The 21748-nt window shown below is 37.9% G+C and overlaps 1 protein-coding gene across 1 annotated transcript; it reads left to right on the top strand.

The window, feature by feature from the left end:
- Nucleotides 1-5325: 5325 nt before the first annotated feature.
- On the top strand, nt 5326-20922 carry LOC141907295 (uncharacterized). Its single transcript, XM_074796898.1, has 43 exons — nt 5326-5413; nt 5789-5897; nt 6070-6258; nt 6397-6432; nt 6923-7203; nt 7319-7580; nt 7710-7826; nt 7943-8059; nt 8353-8469; nt 8559-8672; nt 8763-8876; nt 8966-9079; nt 9150-9263; nt 9788-9904; nt 10058-10171; nt 10262-10378; nt 10541-10657; nt 10737-10850; nt 10940-11059; nt 11142-11255; nt 11345-11458; nt 12985-13101; nt 13238-13351; nt 13426-13539; nt 13623-13736; nt 13814-13930; nt 14042-14158; nt 14251-14364; nt 14472-14585; nt 14679-14825; nt 14913-15193; nt 15289-15550; nt 16266-17782; nt 17861-18122; nt 18205-18315; nt 18398-18678; nt 18768-19029; nt 19106-19294; nt 19393-19509; nt 19600-19725; nt 19863-19919; nt 20061-20323; nt 20476-20922. The coding sequence occupies exons 1-43, from the start codon at nt 5330-5332 to the stop codon at nt 20776-20778; spliced, it is 7794 nt and encodes a 2597-aa protein (XP_074652999.1). The 5' UTR covers nt 5326-5329; the 3' UTR covers nt 20779-20922.
- Nucleotides 20923-21748: the final 826 nt, after the last annotated feature.

The raw sequence follows: 21748 nt of genomic DNA, 5'->3' as shown, positions 1-21748 counted from the left end.
ATAACCGGTGTACAATATCATAATGCGGTTAAAAAACATAAATTCTACTCGGAAGGAATCTTCATTTTACGTAGCATCAGTGAACGTATATCAGAAAGAAACAATAGTCTTCATTCGTTCATAGAGTGTGCGAAAAAAAAAACAAATGTCTTCAGCGTTTTCCTGTGTAATATAAATGCTATATTAAAACGACTGGAAAGAAAGATGCACCCGATGCGCTGTAACGTCGGGTCTTCAGACTACTTCAATCGGACATGCATGCATATTAAGAGATTATTAAGAATAATTAATAAACCTCGTTGAACCTGTGTGTATGCGGATATAGCTTCATAGATTCTGCGTTAAGCTATAAGGCCTTTTTAGTAAAGAATCTAGAATACGTGATGCCAGCCATAGTTTGATAAAGTAGTATTTCCGATAACCATTAAGGCAGAGAATAGTGGCGTAACTTTTGCGATTAAACTTGTATTTTTTTGTCGAAGTGAATAGTATTGAGAAGCTTATGATCTTCGCCTTCACAATAACCTATAAAATTCATTCCGAAGAAAAGGTATCATTTACAAGTAAGTTTGACTGCGGGTTTCTACTTGTTAATTCTAGATACCAATGTCAGTCTCCCAGTGAGGTATCATTAAATTTCTCTCTCATTATCATTAAATTTCTGACTGTTTCATCATTTTAACGCCCCGTTGCCCCGATGGGGGCGACGGAAATATGCGGCGCTTTAAATCTCACTAAGTTGATGGGACAAATATTTAACTGATTCACGTTAACGCGCGTTTTAAAGAGATTTCTCCGTAACGCGAAACGGTTCGTTTGTTGAACACCTGAAATCGAACATATTCCGCTTGTTCGGTTGTGTTTAGTTTATACACATTTAGATCGATCCGAGTGGAATGTGATGAATGAAATCCGCACGATGTTGTACGCCTACGAAATCAACATCCTAAAATCATTTTGGTTTCCTGTATTTTTTCAGGAAAATGGGGAACCTACGACCTCCCGTGGCCATCGAGGATTCCACTCATGGCGAGCGAGGATCCACCAGGTTCGCTAGTAGTTATTCAGTGGTCCGCGTTCAATCTCCTTTTGCTTTTCAATTTCAAAGCTGATTGAACATTTCCTAATTAAATCAATTATTAATGAAAACTATACCGATATATGAGTAGAAAAATTAATTCATCGTATACATTGTGTGGGCCCTGTGATAATTTATGGATCAACCCTAGCCTAAAGATTCAATTCAAAGTTCAATGAAAATGAACTAATTTTGATGGCGCGGACTGAGAGCTCGTCGCGCTATCTGAGGGGATACCCGGCATTGCGGTTAATCATTGACATATGAGCATTTACAAGAACATTCATCTTATTCTAACAAGCTGTGACACTACGATAATGATCGATATATATATATATATATATATATATATATATATATATATATATATATATATATATATATATATATATATATATATATATATATATATATATATATATATATATATATATATATATATATATATATATATATATATATATATATATATATATATATATATATATATATACGATTAGAACAATTTACAGGAAACTTTCATCGTTTCAACTGAAATTAGTCTTTTTTGTTTTCTTACATCATAGCTGCGAAAATCAACTTCGATTCCTAATTTCGGCCTCACCTATGCGAACCGGTATGCATTTTAAATATCGCATTGGATAACACTACTGTTGGTGATCGTTGGTAGTTGCTCGTGGGATGTCTGTATACGCATATACAACTGAAATGATGTACATACATTTGAAATATAGAATTGATTATCAATACGAATTAAACAGCGTATAGTTTTTTTAATTTCTAACTAATTGTCACCACCTGTCAAGTATGACGATTTCGTATAAGTATTATGTCGACATCTGTTTCATCTTGGTCAAGACCCCCATACTGATATACACAGGGATATAGTTTTATGGGCGGCGGTATTGGCTAACAAGAAGGATTATCGTTTTCTATATTGACAAATGGATTTAATCTAAGAAGAAAGTGATGCTTAATTTAACAAAATTTAAAATTATGAAAAGAATATCTCTAATTTCAAGCGGTATGATAAATTATGTACTTTTTGTGGTATTGCTACATTTTCATACCGCAAACGCCGGTCGGCTGTCAGGTAAATGTTTTTTTGGTAATATGTAATATTTCTCTGGGAAATCCAATATTAAGACGCAAATTTAAAAACCAATCTATAGCTTATTGTTAGGTCAAATATCGTCAGGGAGAAGGTCCTATATATATCCAATAAATCAATAATAGTAATATTCTATTTACGAAATAATTTGCAATAGGATATAATATTTAGTAGATAAAAGATATTGTAAAATAAGACGCTTCACAACACTGGTGAAATTAAAAGATAACTTATGTTCTTTATATTAAAGGCCAAGTCGCCCAATAAATCGTGATGAATTATAGAATTCACGAATAATTTCAGTTCTAATAATTTTCATGAAAACAAAATCTACGCAAAAGGTGCAACTGTGAAATATTCTGAATTTCAGCGTGTAAGATCGATGTAGCATTTCTCGTGGATTCATCGAGCAGCGTCAACGAACATGAATATTCCTACAGCAAACAGTTTGTCCTAACGTTCCTCGATAGTGTGACGATTGGGGCAAACGGCGTTCAAATGGGTCTCCTGAGATTTAGCAGTAAGCGCAACACACAAGTTATCTTTGACTTCTCTGAGCGAGAAAAGGGCCCCATGGAAGATAAACTATACGGCATGAAAAGGGCGTGGGGCCAAACATTCATCGGATACGCTATGAAGATGACTAGGGAGGTAGGTTGTCAACAAAAATCGATAAACAACAACAACATTTTTTTTAAAGTTACTCGAATTCTTTGTGAACGTTTTTCGGGAAAGAGTTTTGGAAATCAGCTTTTGGAACTAGTTAGAGTTTAATCCCTTCGTTGGCTCACGGCCATTGATTTTATCACTTTACCGATAACTGATTTGCAGCCAGTGCCACTATTTATTCCACGCTTGCACTATTTTTTATAATAATGATTTCACGCTTTTGCTTCTCTCGCGTGTATATAAACCTGTACATATCTAGACGATTGAGCATAAAACTCAACTTGTGGCTTGCAACCGATCGTTCCATTTTGTCTCCTATAGGACTCGGACACAATTCATAGAAGGTGCAAAAATTATGTTGTTAAGATGTGATGATTATGAAATATGAATAAAAACGAGACGGATATTACTTTATAGGTTAACTTGATTATTTGCAGTACGAGCTTTCGCTTCTAATTTATGGTAGCTTCATCATGCTGAGTAACTTTAATGAATAGCTGAGTAGCTTCACTAATCTACCTGTAATAAATTACTATCCGTCTCGTTGTTAACACAGCTCCTCTACGAATAATATCTTCTTTAAATAACCTTAATTTTCATCGACATCTTTTGTAGAAAATATTCAACAAGGCGCGACCAGGTGTCCAGAAAGTAACCATCGTCATTACGGACGGTGTACCGTCAAACAATGGCAACATGCAGAGTGAAGGTGCAACATATCGAAAAAACAATAATAAAGTGCTGTTCGTCGTGGTTAAAGCTAGGACTGACAAATTCAAAACGGCAGCCTATAATCCGTCCTGGGTTATCAAAGCTGCTGCCTATGATGAATTACAGTTGGTCATCAGAAAGGTGATGAAAATGGCTTGTGGTAGGTATTGGATGTCGCCCTTGCAGTTTTAGGCCTCTGCGATGTTTGGTCAGCATCGTAACAGAAACACACGGTCGTAAATGAATCGTTGTAATGATCTAAATGATTTAGGGGACACACGTAGGCCTAAATGTTATGCATGTTCGAATGCAAATATTTAGTTTTTCAATACATAGTTTATTTTTCGATATTGAAATATATGTCGTTGGCTGATATTCAATTTGTATTCGATCTAAAAGAAAACTTGTTGACCATCAGCTGCCAGTGTTCTTTGGGCCGGCAAAATCTCCACCCGATTACTAATAATCTTTCAGAAAAACCTTGCGAGAACAAACCTTGCAAAAATGGCGGTGTCTGTAAGGTAGTCGGATTGAAGTATAAATGTACTTGCCCAAAAGGATACATTGGAACCAACTGCGAGAAAGTCAAAGGTCAGTACATAAGTATGTTAAGCACCTCACCTCAGTCGTTTAAGTCCGTATAATTTGCGAGTGTATTAAGAATGTTTCAACAATTTCATTATAGACAGAACTTGTATTTGCACCGGATGGGGAGATCCGCACTATAGGACAAATGACGGAGCGCGTATAGATTTCATGGGGAAATGCACGTACGTTCTCAGCGAAACGACAAAACAGAAACCTAAAGATTACTGCTACTTCCAGGTATTATCAAAGAGTACGGATCTTCCAAACTGGTACAGTGGCTTAACGTGGACAAAGTACATCGACGTAACGCTTACTGGCGTACCCAAGGTTCGCATGTTTAACGGGAAACATTTAGAGGTAAATATGAGGATAAGTATGCCTACGTTATGGCATTGATATTATGCCGTGTATGCTGTCCAGAATTTCACCATACGTAAACATTGTGCGGTCATTGATTACTTTCAGATCGGAGGACAGAACATTTACATCGGCGACAACGCTATTTCTGAGTATTCAAACCTAGCATCTAGTCCTTTTAGAAAACGCGGTATTACTTTCAAAGTTGAACTCGGACAGATTGTGATGGAAGATACGGTCTGTAAGCTGAAAGTACAATTCGGTAATTATGTCGTCAAGATCACGTCCGTAGGATACCAAAATGCGTTAAAAGGTACGTTTTCATACGGTTCTAATTGAGAGAAATATAAATCAAAGTCGGTTCTTTATTAGACCCAATTGGTCCACGTTCTAATTAACGTAGGTTTATGTGGAAATTGTAATGGCATTGGCAATGACGACTACACTACCTGCGACGGTAAAAATCTGTATAATGACAAAGACCGAGATCGAAAAGTTGGCGATAGTTGTAGAATAAAAGGAATCAAGGGTGAAGATGGAAAAAGGTTGGTCTCAGCGAACAAACATATACATATAGCAGTTACCTGCAGGCGTATTGATCGGTGCAGTCAACATTCTTCGAAATAAATATGTCTTTGTTGTCGTCGGCGTATGCACCGCTTCCTTGTGCATGATATTATAACATGTAGCTGCGTATATATTCAAATTTCAGCTGTGTCACGGCTAACATACCGGATTGTGCACCGGCTAGGAAAAAGGTGATTCGCGCTGAATGTGATGGCATTTCGAACTTATCGAATGACGTCGCTAAGTGCATGAAATCCTTGACTCCCTCCGGTACAGAAGGCATTATAAGCGCTTGTGTTTTAGACGCATGTGCGGCTAGTTCTAGCGCTCAGGTATGAAACTCAATTCCATGTTTTTGATAATACGACTTCGTGTGTGTACGTCTCATTTGTATAAAGAGAATCTCGCACTGACATAACGAGAAAGATGAAGTCCGAAAAGTTTCATTTGAGCAAGATTTATTGATTCGACGTTTCGACTTAAATGTGAGTCATCTTCAGGAATGAGCTTAGGTTATAGTCGAAAAGTCGGATCAATAGATGAATAATGACATTTTTCGGATTTCTTTCTCTTTATATTAGTGTGGGATTCTGAATATATAGTCACAGCACGGACATTTCACCAATGGTTGTCTCGTACAAGCCCTTTCCCTCCTACTCATCTCTTAGATTTACGCCGATTGGAACGTGCCTATGTTCCCATTACAGGTTTCATACGTATTGTGTCGAACGGCCGAAGAACTGATGTCCTTATGTACGGATATCGGAATCATCAAATCGACGAAAAAAGACTGGAAAACGGGCACAAAATGCGATGGTGAGTTTTTAAAAAGCCGTCGCAGTTAGCCATTATTGTTATATCCATTATCTGCCGTTAGTGATGCGATGGTTTCAAAAGCTCTCCAATTTAATTGTTTCTTAACAGAAATATCGCGATCTCTCGCGAAGCAAACAAGAAAACTTGACTCAATTTTCTTTCGTTCGTTTAGAAAATAAGCACAAGTGCTCTGGCAAGAACCAACATTACGTCGTATCGGTGAATGAAAAATGCAAGCGAACGTGCCGACATCCAACTGGTGATCCTGCTTGTAAAGCTGGAGAATTCACTACTGGCTGTGACTGCATTGATGATTACGTTTGGACAAAGGACAACACGTGTTCTCCAGTCGCACAGTGCCGTAAATAAATTTTGATCTTGATCAAGAGAACTTCCAACGCAAACAGCTTTTTTTACCTTCTTTAAAGCCCATTGACTTTCTCTCTGTTGAAAGCACTGCTGTAAATTTTGATGAGTAATTTTCGTTTCTGTGTTTCAGCTACGCAGCCGCCGCCAACGATGGGAGAATTAAAAGGTACGTTTTGAATACCGTCATTTAAGCGTCTCGTGGAAACCTCCTGTGGTAACGAGGATTCCACTCATTGCAGGCGAGGATCCACTAGGTTCGCTAGTGGTTCTCGGTCTCCGCATTCAATTTCTTCTACATTTCGGTTAAAAGAACTGAATGAACTTTTCTTGAAAACTATATTAATACCTGAGTAAAAAAAAAATTAATTTTATGTATTTTCGGCGGGTTCTGTAATAATGTGTGGATTGCGGAGCCCAAGGTTCAGTTCAAAGTTCACTGAAAACGAAATGATTTTGACAACGACGTGAGTGAATGCACGTCACGCCATCTGGTGGGATAGGTGGTATCGCGGTTCCTCGTTATTCTGGACATTATCAAGCGACGACTTTATCTTCATATGTCTATATGAACCGTATATTTTTATGTAACCACTAGAATATGCAAATACGACGGGCCTAAATTTTAATCATTTTCTTTTTCATCTACACAATCGAAGCTTGTGAGATCGACGTCGCATTCCTGGTGGACAGCTCTCTCAGTATGAGACTATCCGAGTACAACGAATTCAAGAACTTTGTGAAAATGTTTGTCGATGTTGTCGATGTCGGAGACAAAGCAGCGCAAATTGGTGTCATACGGTTCAGTTCGCGCTACAAAACGAAGATTTTCGTACCATTCTCCGATCACGATAAAGAAACAATAAAGCATAAAGTTGATGCTATGTCGTTTGCAGGCGGGTCAACTTTTACTGGTTACGCGTTGACAATGGCAAGAACGGTACGTTTATAGCACGATCCCAAGTTTGCATCTATAACTATCTCACTATGTCTCTATACCTCGCATAATTTATGGTTTTGCTAATGCATCGTATTATTGTTTTGCCAATCAACAGAAATTATTTCCGACCGGTAGAAAGGATGCTTCACAGGTAACGATTGTTCTGACGGACGGGTTCCCTTCTAATAATAGAAGTATGCAAGAAGAAGCGGTAAAATTCCGTCAGGCGAACAACAAAATTTTATTCATATTTGTTGGAGACTTGTCCCAAGACAACTACATGAAAATGGCTGCCTTTGAAAAGGATTGGGTGGTAAACGTCAAGGATTTCTCGGAACTGAAGAAAGTACTCACTGAAATTATGAAGAAAGCCTGCGGTAATCCCTTATTTGTAATAATTCATGTAACACGAACTAGTTGCCTCATATGTGTAATTTGTGAAATCACCAGCTGAACAGAAAACTTTGGTAAGCGGAATAAAATATGGGACGTTTTCCATTTTTCAGAAAAGAAACCTTGCGATTACAAACCATGTAAGCACGAGAGCCAATGTAAAAATGCTGGAAAGACTAATTATACATGTATTTGTACAGATGGATATAGAGGAAAGAATTGTTCATTAGGTGCGTGTTTGGCTGCCCGTGCAAAAAACATCTAGAATATAGACGGTCTTAAAATGTTCATATTCGAAAAATGTCATTTTAAGATTGGTTAATTTTTGCGTATATTTTTCCGATAGATCCGTTACCGTGTTATAGTGAACCGTGTAAAAATGATGGCCGGTGTAAGAACAAGGGTGATAAAGAATATTCTTGCGAATGTAAAAAAGGGTTCATAGGAAAAGATTGCGAGAACAGTAAGTCCAACCCGTAGAGTTCAGTGCCACGAATCAAACTTTCATATAGGCCTAAGACTTTTGGTAGAGCTTATTTCATTGCGTGGCTAATTCAAATAAATGAAAATACATTTTCCGAAGTCCAGTTCTTGGATTTTGCACCAGGATCATTAACGTGTTTAGTTGAGGAGAAAGAGTAACAACGAAGAACTTAAAACGAAATACTTTTCTCTTTTGCCATCGCCCGCAGTATTTTCGGATTATGTATTTCATGTTCTCATACGTTTCACGTTAACTGTGTTTACACGTTTTAGAGGAGATGCCATGCGACAAGAAACCGTGTAAAAATGAGGCTTTATGTACGAACAAAGGCGAAACTTCATACACCTGCAAATGTAAACCTGGCTTCAAAGGGAAAAACTGCGAAAAAAGTGAGGTTGACAACCTGGAACGTTGTTGGATACGATTAAATCTTCAAATATAGTTTACTGATGTTCGAATATCAAAATTCAATTTTCAGAGGAAAAGCCTTGTGATAAAAAGCCGTGCAAAAATGACGCTAAATGCATAAATAAAGGCAAAAAATATGTTTGTGAATGTGAAAAAGGCTTTAAAGGCAAAGACTGCGGTGAAAGTAAGCTCCCGTAAAATTATTGAACAATATTAGTGAGCCTTACTCATTCACACGTTTTGAACTTATTTGGAGCAACTCTATGTATTGTAGAAGTAACCCCATGTGACAGCAATCCATGTAAGAACGGCGCCAGGTGTAAAGACAAAGGTAAAGAGTATACTTGCACATGTAAAGATGGATTCAAGGGCAAAAACTGCGGAGAAGGTAATAGACGTAAATCGTCTTAAATCTCACTTACATGTTAAAGTTACATATACGTGCAAAATTACGTGCATTCACATTTATTATTCCAGAGGAAACTCCGTGTGATAAAAAGCCGTGTAAAAACGGTGCGAAATGCACGGATAAAGGCAAAACCTACGCGTGTGAATGTAAAAGAGGTTTCATTGGCAGAAACTGTGAAGATAGTTAGTATTGTTTGTTAAGATACACATGAACTCAAGTGATCGCAATACTCACCTACGTTACTCATTTCAGAGGTGACGCCTTGCGATAAGAAACCATGTAAAAATGGCGGTGAATGTACGAACAAGGGAGATAAACATGTATGCAAATGTAAAAATGGTTTCAAGGGAAAGAACTGTGAAAAAGGTAACGTTTCATTTTTATTAATATGATTTTCTTTTCGCAATTTCACTAGGCTATCTATCATGATCGACTTATTTATGTCTTTGCCTATCTTTTATTGGCTAAGCTTGTTCTATCATGTGAAATGTTCATCAGTTGTTATCTGACGAGAGTTTAATACTGGTAGTCCCTAGAGTCTAACATAGATGTTCACATGGGTAATGAGTTAGAGGACAACATCCGGTAATTTACAAACAACAGGATCAGTGTAATATATACGTGATGCACTTGTTGCCGATAAGTAAATTTGCAAATGCGTTAGATATTTTTGATGGCGGATTATCGAACGAAAATGAACTATTATTATCATAAGATTTGTTCAGAAAATTGTGTTGTGGTGGATGGTGGATATGGAATGTGGTGGAAAATCGGAAGCTCAAGCCATTAATTAATTCGGAACCAAACTTTTACTAGGCGGTAGCCGGGAGTTGTGGATAAAACAGAGGGCGGATGACCCGGGGATGACTGTAACTATTCTCTCCTTTCAGATGTGACTCCGTGCGATGCCAAACCGTGTAAGAATTCTGTCAACTGTACGGATATCAGTAAAACTGATTATAAGTGCACCTGTAAAGACGGTTACAAGGGAAAAAATTGTGACAAAGGTAACCCACGCGCTTTTGTCTTTATTAGTTCTTTGTTTTCCCAATTGATTAGTCTGTACGGTGATGCCAGAAAAAGGAATGATTCAATAGAATAATTTCCCCCATTTTAATCTTTTATAATCGAAGAATTCACATCTTGTTTCGATGTTTTAGAGACGACTCCGTGCGACGATAAACCTTGTAAGAATGGTGGCACCTGTACCGACAAAGGAAAAAACTATACATGCGCATGCAAAAAAGGTTTTAAGGGAAAAGACTGCGGTGAAGGTAAACTGCAAGGACCTGCAATAGTCGAATGTAGCAAACATTCTTCTCTCTGATTATTGATATTCTAATGGTCTTGCATATTTCTTGCAGATGTTACTCCCTGTGATGCGAAACCTTGTAAGAATGACGCCACTTGTAAAGATATCAGCAAAACTGATTATAATTGTACTTGTAAAGCTGGTTACAAGGGAAAAAATTGCGATAAAGGTAAATCGCTTTGAAATATGTTTATCGGCAATATATCATGTGCTTGGAACCGTTCACTTCCATGCAATCGTTATCTTTTGAATAAAAGGTACATGAATATATCTTTTCAATACACAAACCCTGACGATTTTGATAAACGTCCGTTTTTTCATCTATTTGCAGAAGAAAAACCTTGTGATGAGAAACCCTGTAAAAATGGCGCAAAATGCGTTAACAAGGGAAAATCTTCGTACGTCTGTAAATGTAAACCTGAATACAAAGGAAAAAACTGCGATCAAGGTATGATCAATTGTAAAGAAATAATAACGATTTATGTAGGAGTCGGGGAAAAATGTTACTATTCGAATCTGGTTTTCAGATGTAACTCCTTGTGACAAAAAGCCGTGTAAAAACAACGCTAAATGTACGGATAAAGGCAAAAAGTACACTTGTGAATGTAAAAAGGGGTTTAAAGGCAAAGATTGCGGTGAAGGTATAATGATTTCGTTCGATGCATTAATCAATTGATTGAATAAATAAGCTTCTTGTTTCACTCATTCTAACCGATTTTCAATATGCTAGTGGTAACGCCCTGTGACAGTAGTCCATGTAAAAACGGAGCTAGGTGTAAAGTCGAAGGCAAAGACAAAAAGTATACTTGCATATGCAAAGATGGATACAAGGGTAAAAACTGTGAAGAAGGTAATTGCTGCACCATTTCGTTGTCTGTTGATACTCAATTAAATGGCACGTGTACAAATAAAATCTAATTTCGATATTCAAGACGTGACCCCATGCGATAAAGAGCCTTGTGAAAATGATGCAAAATGTATAAATCGGGGAAAAAATTACACGTGTGAATGTCAACAAGGTTACGTTGGCAAAAACTGCGAAGATAGTAAGTATTCGTTGATGTTACGTTGTTTGGTTAGTTGAAATCATAACCGAAGTCCCAAACTTAATGATGTTCCCTCGTTGATTTTTCAGAGGAGATGCCTTGCGATAAGAAACCATGCAAGAATGGTGGAGAATGTTCAAACAAGGGTGATAAACATTTCTGCAAGTGTAAAAAGGGTTACAAAGGGGACAACTGTGAACAGGGTAAATATTAGAAATATCTCACGTTGTCTTATTAACAAGACTGGTGGATTAGCCCGTAAATATGCGAGAACCGCATAAACCAAAAGTTACTACGAATACCAGCGTTTTCCCGAAACTTCGCCTTATTCCTAGGTAGATGAATATATTTATCGTGGAATTAATAGCGGTGAAGGTACTCGTAATAAAATGCGGACGATATTTTCCCAATGCGGGCAATATCGTGTCCACAACGTCAAATATATAAACCAAGAAATAGAAATAGTTCAGCACGAGTATGACGCACGTTGTTTGTAGTCCATTGCGGACACTTTTGCCTTTGCAAGAATTGGTTAATTTGTGCCTGTGAACGATTGATTTCCGTACTAAGTGTAACATGTGAACGTTGCAAATGAGAACGACCGTGCCGGGGACCGTCAATAACAGGAAACTACCAAACACCGTGTTGTAAATGAAACTATAGTGGAAGTTGGCAAGTAGTAGGTAAAATTTGACTGGGAGCCCTCTACAGTCGGAGCGTAAACTAAAAACGTTATCCCAGAAAGTTGGAATATTGAAAATAAACGGCAAAACGAAACAGAGAATGGATAAGAATCTGGCATTTTTGGCCGTGCACAGTCGTCGAGCGGCAAGAGGTAATATAATGGCGATATAACGGTCTACGGATAACGCGAACAGTAACCAAGCGCTGCTGTTTAGAAACGACTGATAGAAAGCGTCGATTGACAACATGTAACGCAGTAAAAACTCGTGGAAAACTGAGTCCAAGTTGAATCTGTGGAAATACCTCACATAGATCGCCAGATACCACAGATCGCGACCGAAAGCACACGTTATGCAGCTGAACAGATCAGAGAGCGCCAGACATTTCATATAAATGACGCTACTACTGGCTTGCGATTTGGTGATGTGCAAAGTGACGAATGTGAGAAAATTTGCCGGTATTCCGACCGAAGAGATAAGGAAATTCGCGAACACGACGCCGGCCACGTAGCTGTAGGCAGGTGTGACGCGTTTACAAATCGCGCAACTACTGTTTAAGAAATGCATTCGCAGCATTTTCGGTTCAGTTAATGCGCGCATTAACGGCGAGCGCAAAAATTTTACACAATCGCAATTCTGGTTAAAAGATCCGGTTAGAAAATCAACGCCTATTTTTGATAACGCCACATCAAGCAACCACGTGAAACAAACCCATTAGATCGGATATAATCTTATTATTTTTATATCACCAAAATTGGTTTTTGTTTTTCGTGTAGGAATATTGTCAAAGCCGATTTAACCATGCGAACAAATCAATAAGATATCGTATATATTTGAAACATTCAGCTGCATGAACTATTTGACATATTTTCAAAATATGAAATGCCTCACATTTTCAGCGAACCGATTGTACACAGGTTTTGATCGTTTTTCTCCGCCCCTTTTGCCTAACGATTTCTTCTTTTATTATCATCATTTTCATTGTCATTATTATTTCTTTACTAAGAAGTACGATACAATAACTATTGTCATCGCTGTTCTTATAGAAGTGACTCCATGCGATGCCAAACCGTGTAAGAATTTTGTCATCTGTAAAGTCGTCAATAAAACTGATTATAATTGTACTTGTAAAGACGGTTACAAGGGCAAACATTGTGATAAAGGTAATTGATGAAATGAAAATTACTCAATGAAAATTACTCAATGAAAATTACTCAATGAAAATTACTCAACTAATTCAATACATTCAGTGTATCTGAGCAAGTTTTGAAGCAGCAATATATTTTTTTCCATTCGCAGAGGAAACACCGTGTGATGATAAACCTTGTAAGAATGGTGGCAATTGTACTGACAAAGGAAATACCTACACATGTAAATGCAAAAAGGGTTTTAAAGGAAAGAATTGCGATAAAGGTAATTGATGAAATGAAAATTAATCAATACCATCAGTGGATTTGAAGCAGCAATATGTTTTTTTCCATTCGCAGAGGAAACACCGTGTGATGATAAACCTTGTAAGAATGGGGGCAAATGTACTGACAAAGGAAATGCCTACACATGTAAATGCAAAAAGGATTTTAAAGGAAAGAATTGCGATAAAGGTAATTGATGAAATGAAAATTACTCAATACCGTCAGTGGATCTGAGCAAGTTTTGAAGCAGCAATATATTTCTCCATTCGCAGAGGAAACACCGTGTGATGATGAACCTTGTAAGAATGGTGGAAATTGTACTGACAAAGGAAATTCCTACACATGTAAATGCAAAAAGGGTTTCAAAGGAAAGAATTGCGGTGAAGGTAAAGTCAATTCGAATTGTTAATTTTGTAGGTGAGTAAAATCTATCCTCCCTAGCCATAATATACATTACTTGCAGATGTAACTCCCTGTGATGCAAAACCTTGTAAGAATGACGCCACTTGTGAAGATATCGGCAAAACTAGTTTTAAATGCACTTGTAAAACTGGTTACAAGGGTAAAAACTGCGATGAAGGTAAACGTTTATACATCTTGTTTCTAAACTCGTCACGTGATACGTCCGCAGACCCAAAATTAGTTCAAAATCTATATGAAATTTTCCATTTTGCCAATATTCGATGTTTAGAGGAAAAACCTTGTGATGAGAAACCCTGTAAGAATGGTGCAACATGCGTTAACAAGGACAAATCCTCCTACAGCTGTACTTGTAAATCTGGATACAAAGGAAAGAAATGCGACGAGGGTGAGTTCGGCAGGTTTTGAGTTGAAGTATAGAGTTTTACACAGAAATGATAGCATTAACTTTCGTGCATTGAATACATACGTATTTTGTAGAGGAAAAGCCTTGTGATAAAAAGCCGTGCAAGAATGACGCTAAATGCATAAATAAAGGCAAAAATTACACTTGTGAATGTAAAGGAAAATATAAAGGCAAAGATTGTGATGAAGGTACACATTTTTTCATACAGGCTGAAGGGAAATTTGTTGATTGTTTAAGAGGGTTGATTTTTCAGTGTGTAGATGTAACTCCAATGATTATTTTATACTCATTACAGAGGAAAAACCTTGCGACGGAAAACCTTGTAAGAATGGCGGTACCTGTACTGACAAGGGAAAATCTTATACATGCCAATGCAAAGTCGGCTTTACAGGAAAGGACTGCGGTAAAGGTGAATATTCAATCCGATTTGTACCAAACCATGTAAGAATATGTCAAATCAGTTTTACCAACAAATATGATAAATCGTTGATTCTCAAATCAGAATCAACGAAAACGACGAGGACGACAACGCCACCAACTAAAACACCAGGAAAAGAGATAACTTCAACTACAAAAACGACGCCGTCATCCAATAATCCAGCTCCAACTCCGAATAGATCAACTACACCGAAAACTTCTGGAGGATCAGGTATGAAAGTTTACCGATGGTAGGTTCTGTAAGAGGTATCACAACGTTTCGTACGGAAATATGTGTGTATAATTCTATATCTTACAGAATGTCAGCTGGATGTAGCGTTTCTATTGGACAGCTCAAAAAGTCTGCCTAAGAAAGATTTCGATTTGGCAAAAACGTTCGTGAAATCATACGTAAAACGTGTTAAAATCGCCAAGGATAAAACGCGTGTTGCTCTGATCAGATTTAGCAGTAGAAGCAGTATCAAACAGTTCGTCGGTTTCGACGATCTAGATAAAAAATCTATCGAAAAGAAGATCGATGAGATGAAATATGCCCCAGGACAGACGTTTACTGGAACCGCCATGCAACTTGCAAGAAAGGTAGGGTAAATAGATCTGAAATATACGAGATGAATAAAGTGAATGAAAAATTATTGGGATATAGTGAAATATTCGTGATAATACTATTTCACCAGAAAACCTTCAAGAAAGCCAGAAATGACTCAAATCGTGTAACGATTATAATAACCGATGGTGTTCCGAGCAACAACGGCAAAATGCAAAGCGAGGGGGAAAAGTTCCGCAAAAATGGTAACCGAGTGTTGTTCATTGTTGTGTCAGGCGGCGTTAATACTTCAAAAATGAAATCGGCTGCATTTAAGCCCGAATGGGTTGTAACACTTAAGTCGTACAGTAAATTGATGGAAACATTACCAGCACTCCTATCTATGACTTGCTGTAAGTATATCATTTTTGAAATTTCATCAACACGGTGATTGATGTATGCGAATCCCCTAGGGATTACTATCATTACTAGAAAAATTGGATCAATCGAAACCAAAATTGCTATCCTTTCACCTTTATTTGCCAAAAGGTCAGAATTCTGAGGTCTGTAGATTCTTTCTGGGATTGGTATACATTGAAAAGGGAGCTTTAATATCTAAAACGGGCCCAGTCGATTATTACGCAATCGGCAGCTTTCTTGTAGTAATCAGTCCTCATTCTTCGGATGGGAAGGGGATTTTTAAGGGAGGGGATTTTTTGGACTACATAGTTTTTGTTCTACCAGGTGGAGTAAAATATTGCATTATACACAATATTTTTTGTATTTGTATTTGTATTGGCACCCGTGCGTATTCTATATTCACAATCAATTACAATATTGTAGCTAATGACATTTTCACTATGTCATCGGTTTTTGTTTACTATGAAAGATAAGGTGAAAAACATTCTATTTCCATATATGTACATAATAAATGTATATTGGTACCTTTGCACTTCTTACATCTTACAAGTACAGATAATTGCAACATTGAACTAACGACATGTTCTATGATTGTGGTGATTGTGTATTTATTCACCAGGGAGTGTTTTATATTGAAATTGGCAGATTGTCAAGCATTTGACCAAGTGGACGTAGTGTCCCTAGTGGACCCCTAATTATATGTTGCAGTGTCATCAACAACGATTAAATCTGGAAATACAGCAACGACGCCGATTAAATCTGGAAATACAACAAAAACGCCGATTAAATCTGGAAACACAACAACAACGCCGATTAGATCTGGAAATACAACAACAACACCGATTAAATCTGGAAATACAACAACAACGCCGGTTAAATCTGGAAATACAACAACAACGCCGATTAAATCTGAAAATACAACAACAACGCCGATTAAATCTGGAAATACAACAACAACGCCGATTAAATCTGGAAACACAACAACAACGCCGATTAGATCTGGAAATACAACAACAACACCGATTAAATCTGGAAATACAACAACAACGCCTGTTAAATCTGGAAATACAACAACAACGCCGATTAAATCTGGAAATACAACAACAACGCCGATTAAATCTGGAAACACAACAACAACGCCGATTAAATCTGGAAATACAACAACAACACCGATTAAATCTGGAAATACAACAACAACGCCTGTTAAATCTGGAAATACAACAACAACGCCTGTTAAATCTGGAAATACAACAACAACACCTGTTAAATCTGGAAATACAACAACAACGCCGATTAAATCTGGAAATACAACAACAACGCCGATTAAATCTGGAAACACAACAACAACGCCGATAAGATCTGGAAATACAACAACAACGCCGATTAAATCTGGAAACACAACAACAACGCCGATTAGATCTGGAAATACAACAACAACGCCGATTAAATCTGGAAATACAACAACAACGCCATTTAAATCTGGAAATAAAACAACAACGCCAATTAAATCTGGAAATACAACAACAACGCCAATTAAATCTGGAAATACAACAACAACGCCGGCTAAATCCGGAAATGAAACAACAACGCCGATTAAATCCGGAAATACAACAACAACGCCGATTAAATCTGGAAATACAACAACAACGCCGATTAAATCTGGAAATACAACAACAATGCCGATTAAATCTGGAAATACAACAACAATGCCGATTAAATCTGGAAATACAACAACAACACCGGTTAAATCTGATAACACACCAACGCCGATTAAATCTGGAAATACAACAACCACGCCGATTAAATCTGGAAATACAACAACGACACCGATTAAATCTGGAAATACAACAACAACGCCGGTTAAATTTGATAACACAACAGAGGTTGTACAGAGCAAAACAACTACGCCTAGTAGTACCAAAACGACGCCTCCGTCTCAACCCGACTGTCGAGTTGATATAGGATTCCTCATTGATACTTCAAATAGAGTGAAAAAGTCTTCGTTCGTAGATGTCAAGAATTTCGTGAAAGCGTTCGTCAATTCAGTTCGACTCGGTAGTAATCATACTCAGATCGGCGTTATCAGATTCAGCGACATGGGCTCGACGAAAGTATTTGTAAACTTGAGTGAGCATGATAAGGAGATGGTCGAACGTAAAATCGATAGTATGGAATTTGTCAAAGGAATGGCTTTCATCGGTCACGCTATGAAAATTGCAAGAACGGTATGACAAGTTAACTTCCTCATTTAACCTATTAAGTATGTTTGTAATTACTGATATTATTTTGTATTCGTTCTTCAGCAACTTTTCACCAATACAAGAAAAGGTATCGAGCGTATGACTGTCATTATAACCGATGGCTTGCCGACTAACAATGCCAACATGCAAAAAGAAGCCGAGATCTTCAGGAAAAATAGTAACAAGATTATCTTCTTCCAAATCGGTGGCGCTAAAGACAATTCCATACTGCAACAAGCGGCATTCAATTTTGATCTTGTTGTTCGTCTGAAGCATTATAGCGATCTAAGACAGGCCCTACCTGCTCTGCATAATTTGACGTGTCGTGAGTAGAAAATGAAACGGCTTGATATCTAGATGAAAATGTATTCAAGTAGCTTTTTTATTTTTTTTGTCGTTAACTCTAGTCGCAGGACCAGTGACGCGACATCCTACAACTACAACAATTAGTACCAGTGAAGCCACCAATACATGTCCGTTTAGCCAGTCCAAAACAACCACTGAAAGTCCATCGACCGGTAATAATCCAACGTGCTTGAATCGAATTGTATGTGTTATTAGTACCGTTATAAAACGATCAATCCTTCTTTTTGTAAGCAGGGTGTGTCGCAGATGTGGTATTTTTGCTCGACAGTTCGTCAGATCTCAGAAAAAGTGATTTCACCGATGGCAAAAGATTCATTAATAGATTCATCAGCTCTGTTGAACTAGGAAAGACACGGGTACGGGTCGCCGTGATAAGGTTCAGTGATAAGGCGACTACTAAGCAGTTTGTCAGTTTCACCGATGTCGATAGGCCTTCCGTAATAAAGAAAATAGACAAAATCCCATTCGTAACGGGCAAGACTTCCATCGGCAACGGCATGGAATTTGCGAGATTAGTAAGTTCTGTTCATTTTTCTTTCTCTAAGACCAGAAATGATATTCCCTCTTCGAAAATACTTGACTCTAGGAAATTCCGAATTTCCAGAAAACATTCAACGAGTCTCGCAAAAATGATCCACGATTTACGATCATAATTACCGATGGACAGCCTCATGATAATGAACATCTACAGCGGGAAGGTGCTAAATATCGTCAAAGCGGCGATAAAGTCATATTCATACGCGTTGGACGTGGGGAGATCAACGACAAACTGCGAGCTGCGGCGTTTCAACGAACCTGGGTCGTACCGATTGTATCCTACGACAAACTTCTTCTGATATCGCATGGTCTGCGCAATGTTATTTGTCGTAAGTGAACAAATTTTAGATGATACTAATTGAAACGTCATTTTTCCATACGTTAGACTCAATGAAATATTTTCAGCACAAAACAAGTCCACGATAAAAACGCCCACGGAGACGACAACTCCTTCGTATCCAGGACAGGAAAAAACAATAACAACAACAGAACCCCCAAAATCGACTTCTCCCACAACTTCTCCACCAGCAACATCTACAACTACTCTGAATACCCCGTCTCCATCACCACATCAAAGTACAGTTACAACCACAGGTTAGTTTCAGGTTATCAATCTAGAATCTAGAACAGGCGCATTCTTCCCTTTGTTCGTGCACCTTTATCCTACATTGAATGTGTGATTCGCTTTTAAGGACCAAAAGACCCTTGTTCTACCAATCCTTGTAAAAATGGCGGTAGCTGTAACCCAATTGGACAGTCGTATATTTGTGATTGCATTAACAGTTATCGAGGGAGACGATGTGAAATAGGTGATTAGAAATAGATAAGTAAAATAAATTGTATGAGTGTCCTTCAGATTTCTTGAACTGACGTTAGCAATAATTTTTTTATTATTTAAGGGCCAGAAGACCCATGTTCTAGTCATCCGTGTAAAAATGGTGGAAGGTGCACTCCAATCGGTCACTCTTTCATTTGTGATTGCCGCAGTGGCTTCTGCGGAAGACAATGTGAAAACAGCGTGACGGGTAAAACTTACTTTGCTTCATTGTATCCTATTCAATACTTCGTTATTTCGTTAACTCATTTTGCTCTTGGAAATTACGGAGTAATCAAAATCAAATACTACTCTTAGATTGCACCATGAAAATCTTGATTATTACAGCCACGTCGAGACGCACATCGGTGACACCTACGCTACCACCTAAGGGCCCAAAACCACGTACGTTTATTGTAATCACTTCTTTCGATCAAAAGGTTTAATCGGGTTTAAAAGGTTTTAGCCTGGTAGAAGTTCTGTGATGAAGTTTTACTGGTATTACTGAGTTAAGTCGTCATTAAATTTCTGATCTTATTCTTTAAGCTACCTGCATTTCGGATGTCGTGTTCATTATAAATGGCGCTACTTGTTCGAGCAGTGACGAATATACGGTGGCCAAAATATTCGTCGCGGCGTATGTAGAGCTGGTGAACTTGCAGAAGATTCGTGTTGCTGTTATGGGTGCCAACAACACCTATGTAAACTTGGGTGACCGGTCGAAGGCAGCAATCACGCAACGTTTGGCGGCTGCGTCGTTCGCGCGAGGTTCTGTTGAGTTCGGTCAAACTTTACGCAAAGCAAGAAAGGTTTGCAGGAGAAATTCATTTTATCTTAAATCTATTTTTATAATGTGGAAAGCGTAGAATTTATGATAAATGATACATCTTTTGAGTTAGAAGCCTTAGGACTCATTGTATTGTTCGATAATTTTATCTCATAAACAATCTTTTATTTTCAGGACATATTCGAAAAACACTCGAACCGGTCTAAGAATCAGTTTACCGTCATTATAGCCGGTGGACGGCTGCAAAATTCGGCCCTTCTTCAAAGCGAAGCTCATCGCTTCAGAAAACTCAACAACAAAATCATCATCGTCCGTATAGGTGGTAGAGTTGAGGACTTCCTGAAAGCAGTGGCGTATCGACCGAGTTTGGCTTTGGCTCTTACCAACAGTTACTCACTCCTTGACCGGATGGTGGCGTTCGTGGAGAAGATCACGTCACAGAAAACATACAACTCGTTGACCATTTTCGAAGTTTAGTTAATATTATTAACTGAATAAACTTTTTGGGCCGGGCCATTTGCTGCATATGTTTCTTAATCATTCGGTGTTCAGTGGTAAATGTACACGTAATCCTTTCTCTTAATAAAACGCGTTAGATAATCGGTGTTCTTGCGCAGGCTATGAAACTCTATGAAAGTTGACTTCAATCATAAAAGTTTTCCGTCGACTATTTGTGATGCAAGTTAATGCACATAAATTGATGTTAATTCCTGCAGATGTAACGCGTTTCGGGCGATCGGGAGTAATAAAAGAGGAATTAATCCACTTATTATCCTCTATCAGTCAAGTTTACCGATGTCGTGACTAGAATAATCATAATCCTTATAACATCCGTAAAAGTATACTTTAGACATCATACGAGAAGTCACTGTTAAACTTTTTAATGCCTCTCCTCCGCATAAGGAAAAAAGAATCATCATTTTTTTACATGCATGCTGAGGGGTATTTTCACTGCTTAATGGCTTTGGGATTTCATTTCATTTTTCCTTATACGCGCGATTTTAGGGCGCACACAGTGAATTATCTAGACATAGAAAAGAAAACAAACAATAATTGATCATTCTTGGCAGTTTCTACGACATTTTCCATCTGATAAATTGTTTAATGTCGCTCACAGCAATCGTCTGGCGTACGAACTTGAATAGCTAATCGGCTGACAGGGGTTTGTTTAGGAGACTAACGTGAATGGACAATCTATCTATCAATTATTCCGCAATACAAATGTCAATACTTCAGACACCAAGGCACAATGACGTAAAAAGGTTGGCTGTTCCCAGATCCTGCGTCGTTAAATACAACACTCGGTAATTCTATCAAATGTATATTTAAGGCAAACTAAAATAATGCGACGGCGTTGTCCGCGGTTCATCACACTATTTACTTCGCCGAAAAATACGGCTGTGTGATGTATGGAATGAAGTGGCTGAAAATAAGCTGGAAAAACCTT

Source organism: Tubulanus polymorphus, chromosome 6 (genome assembly GCF_964204645.1).
Source record: "Tubulanus polymorphus chromosome 6, tnTubPoly1.2, whole genome shotgun sequence".
Classification (NCBI taxonomy): domain Eukaryota; kingdom Metazoa; phylum Nemertea; class Palaeonemertea; order Tubulaniformes; family Tubulanidae; genus Tubulanus; species Tubulanus polymorphus.
The sequence above is the reverse complement of the archived record's forward strand: the minus strand, read 5'-3'. Positions and strand labels throughout refer to the sequence as shown.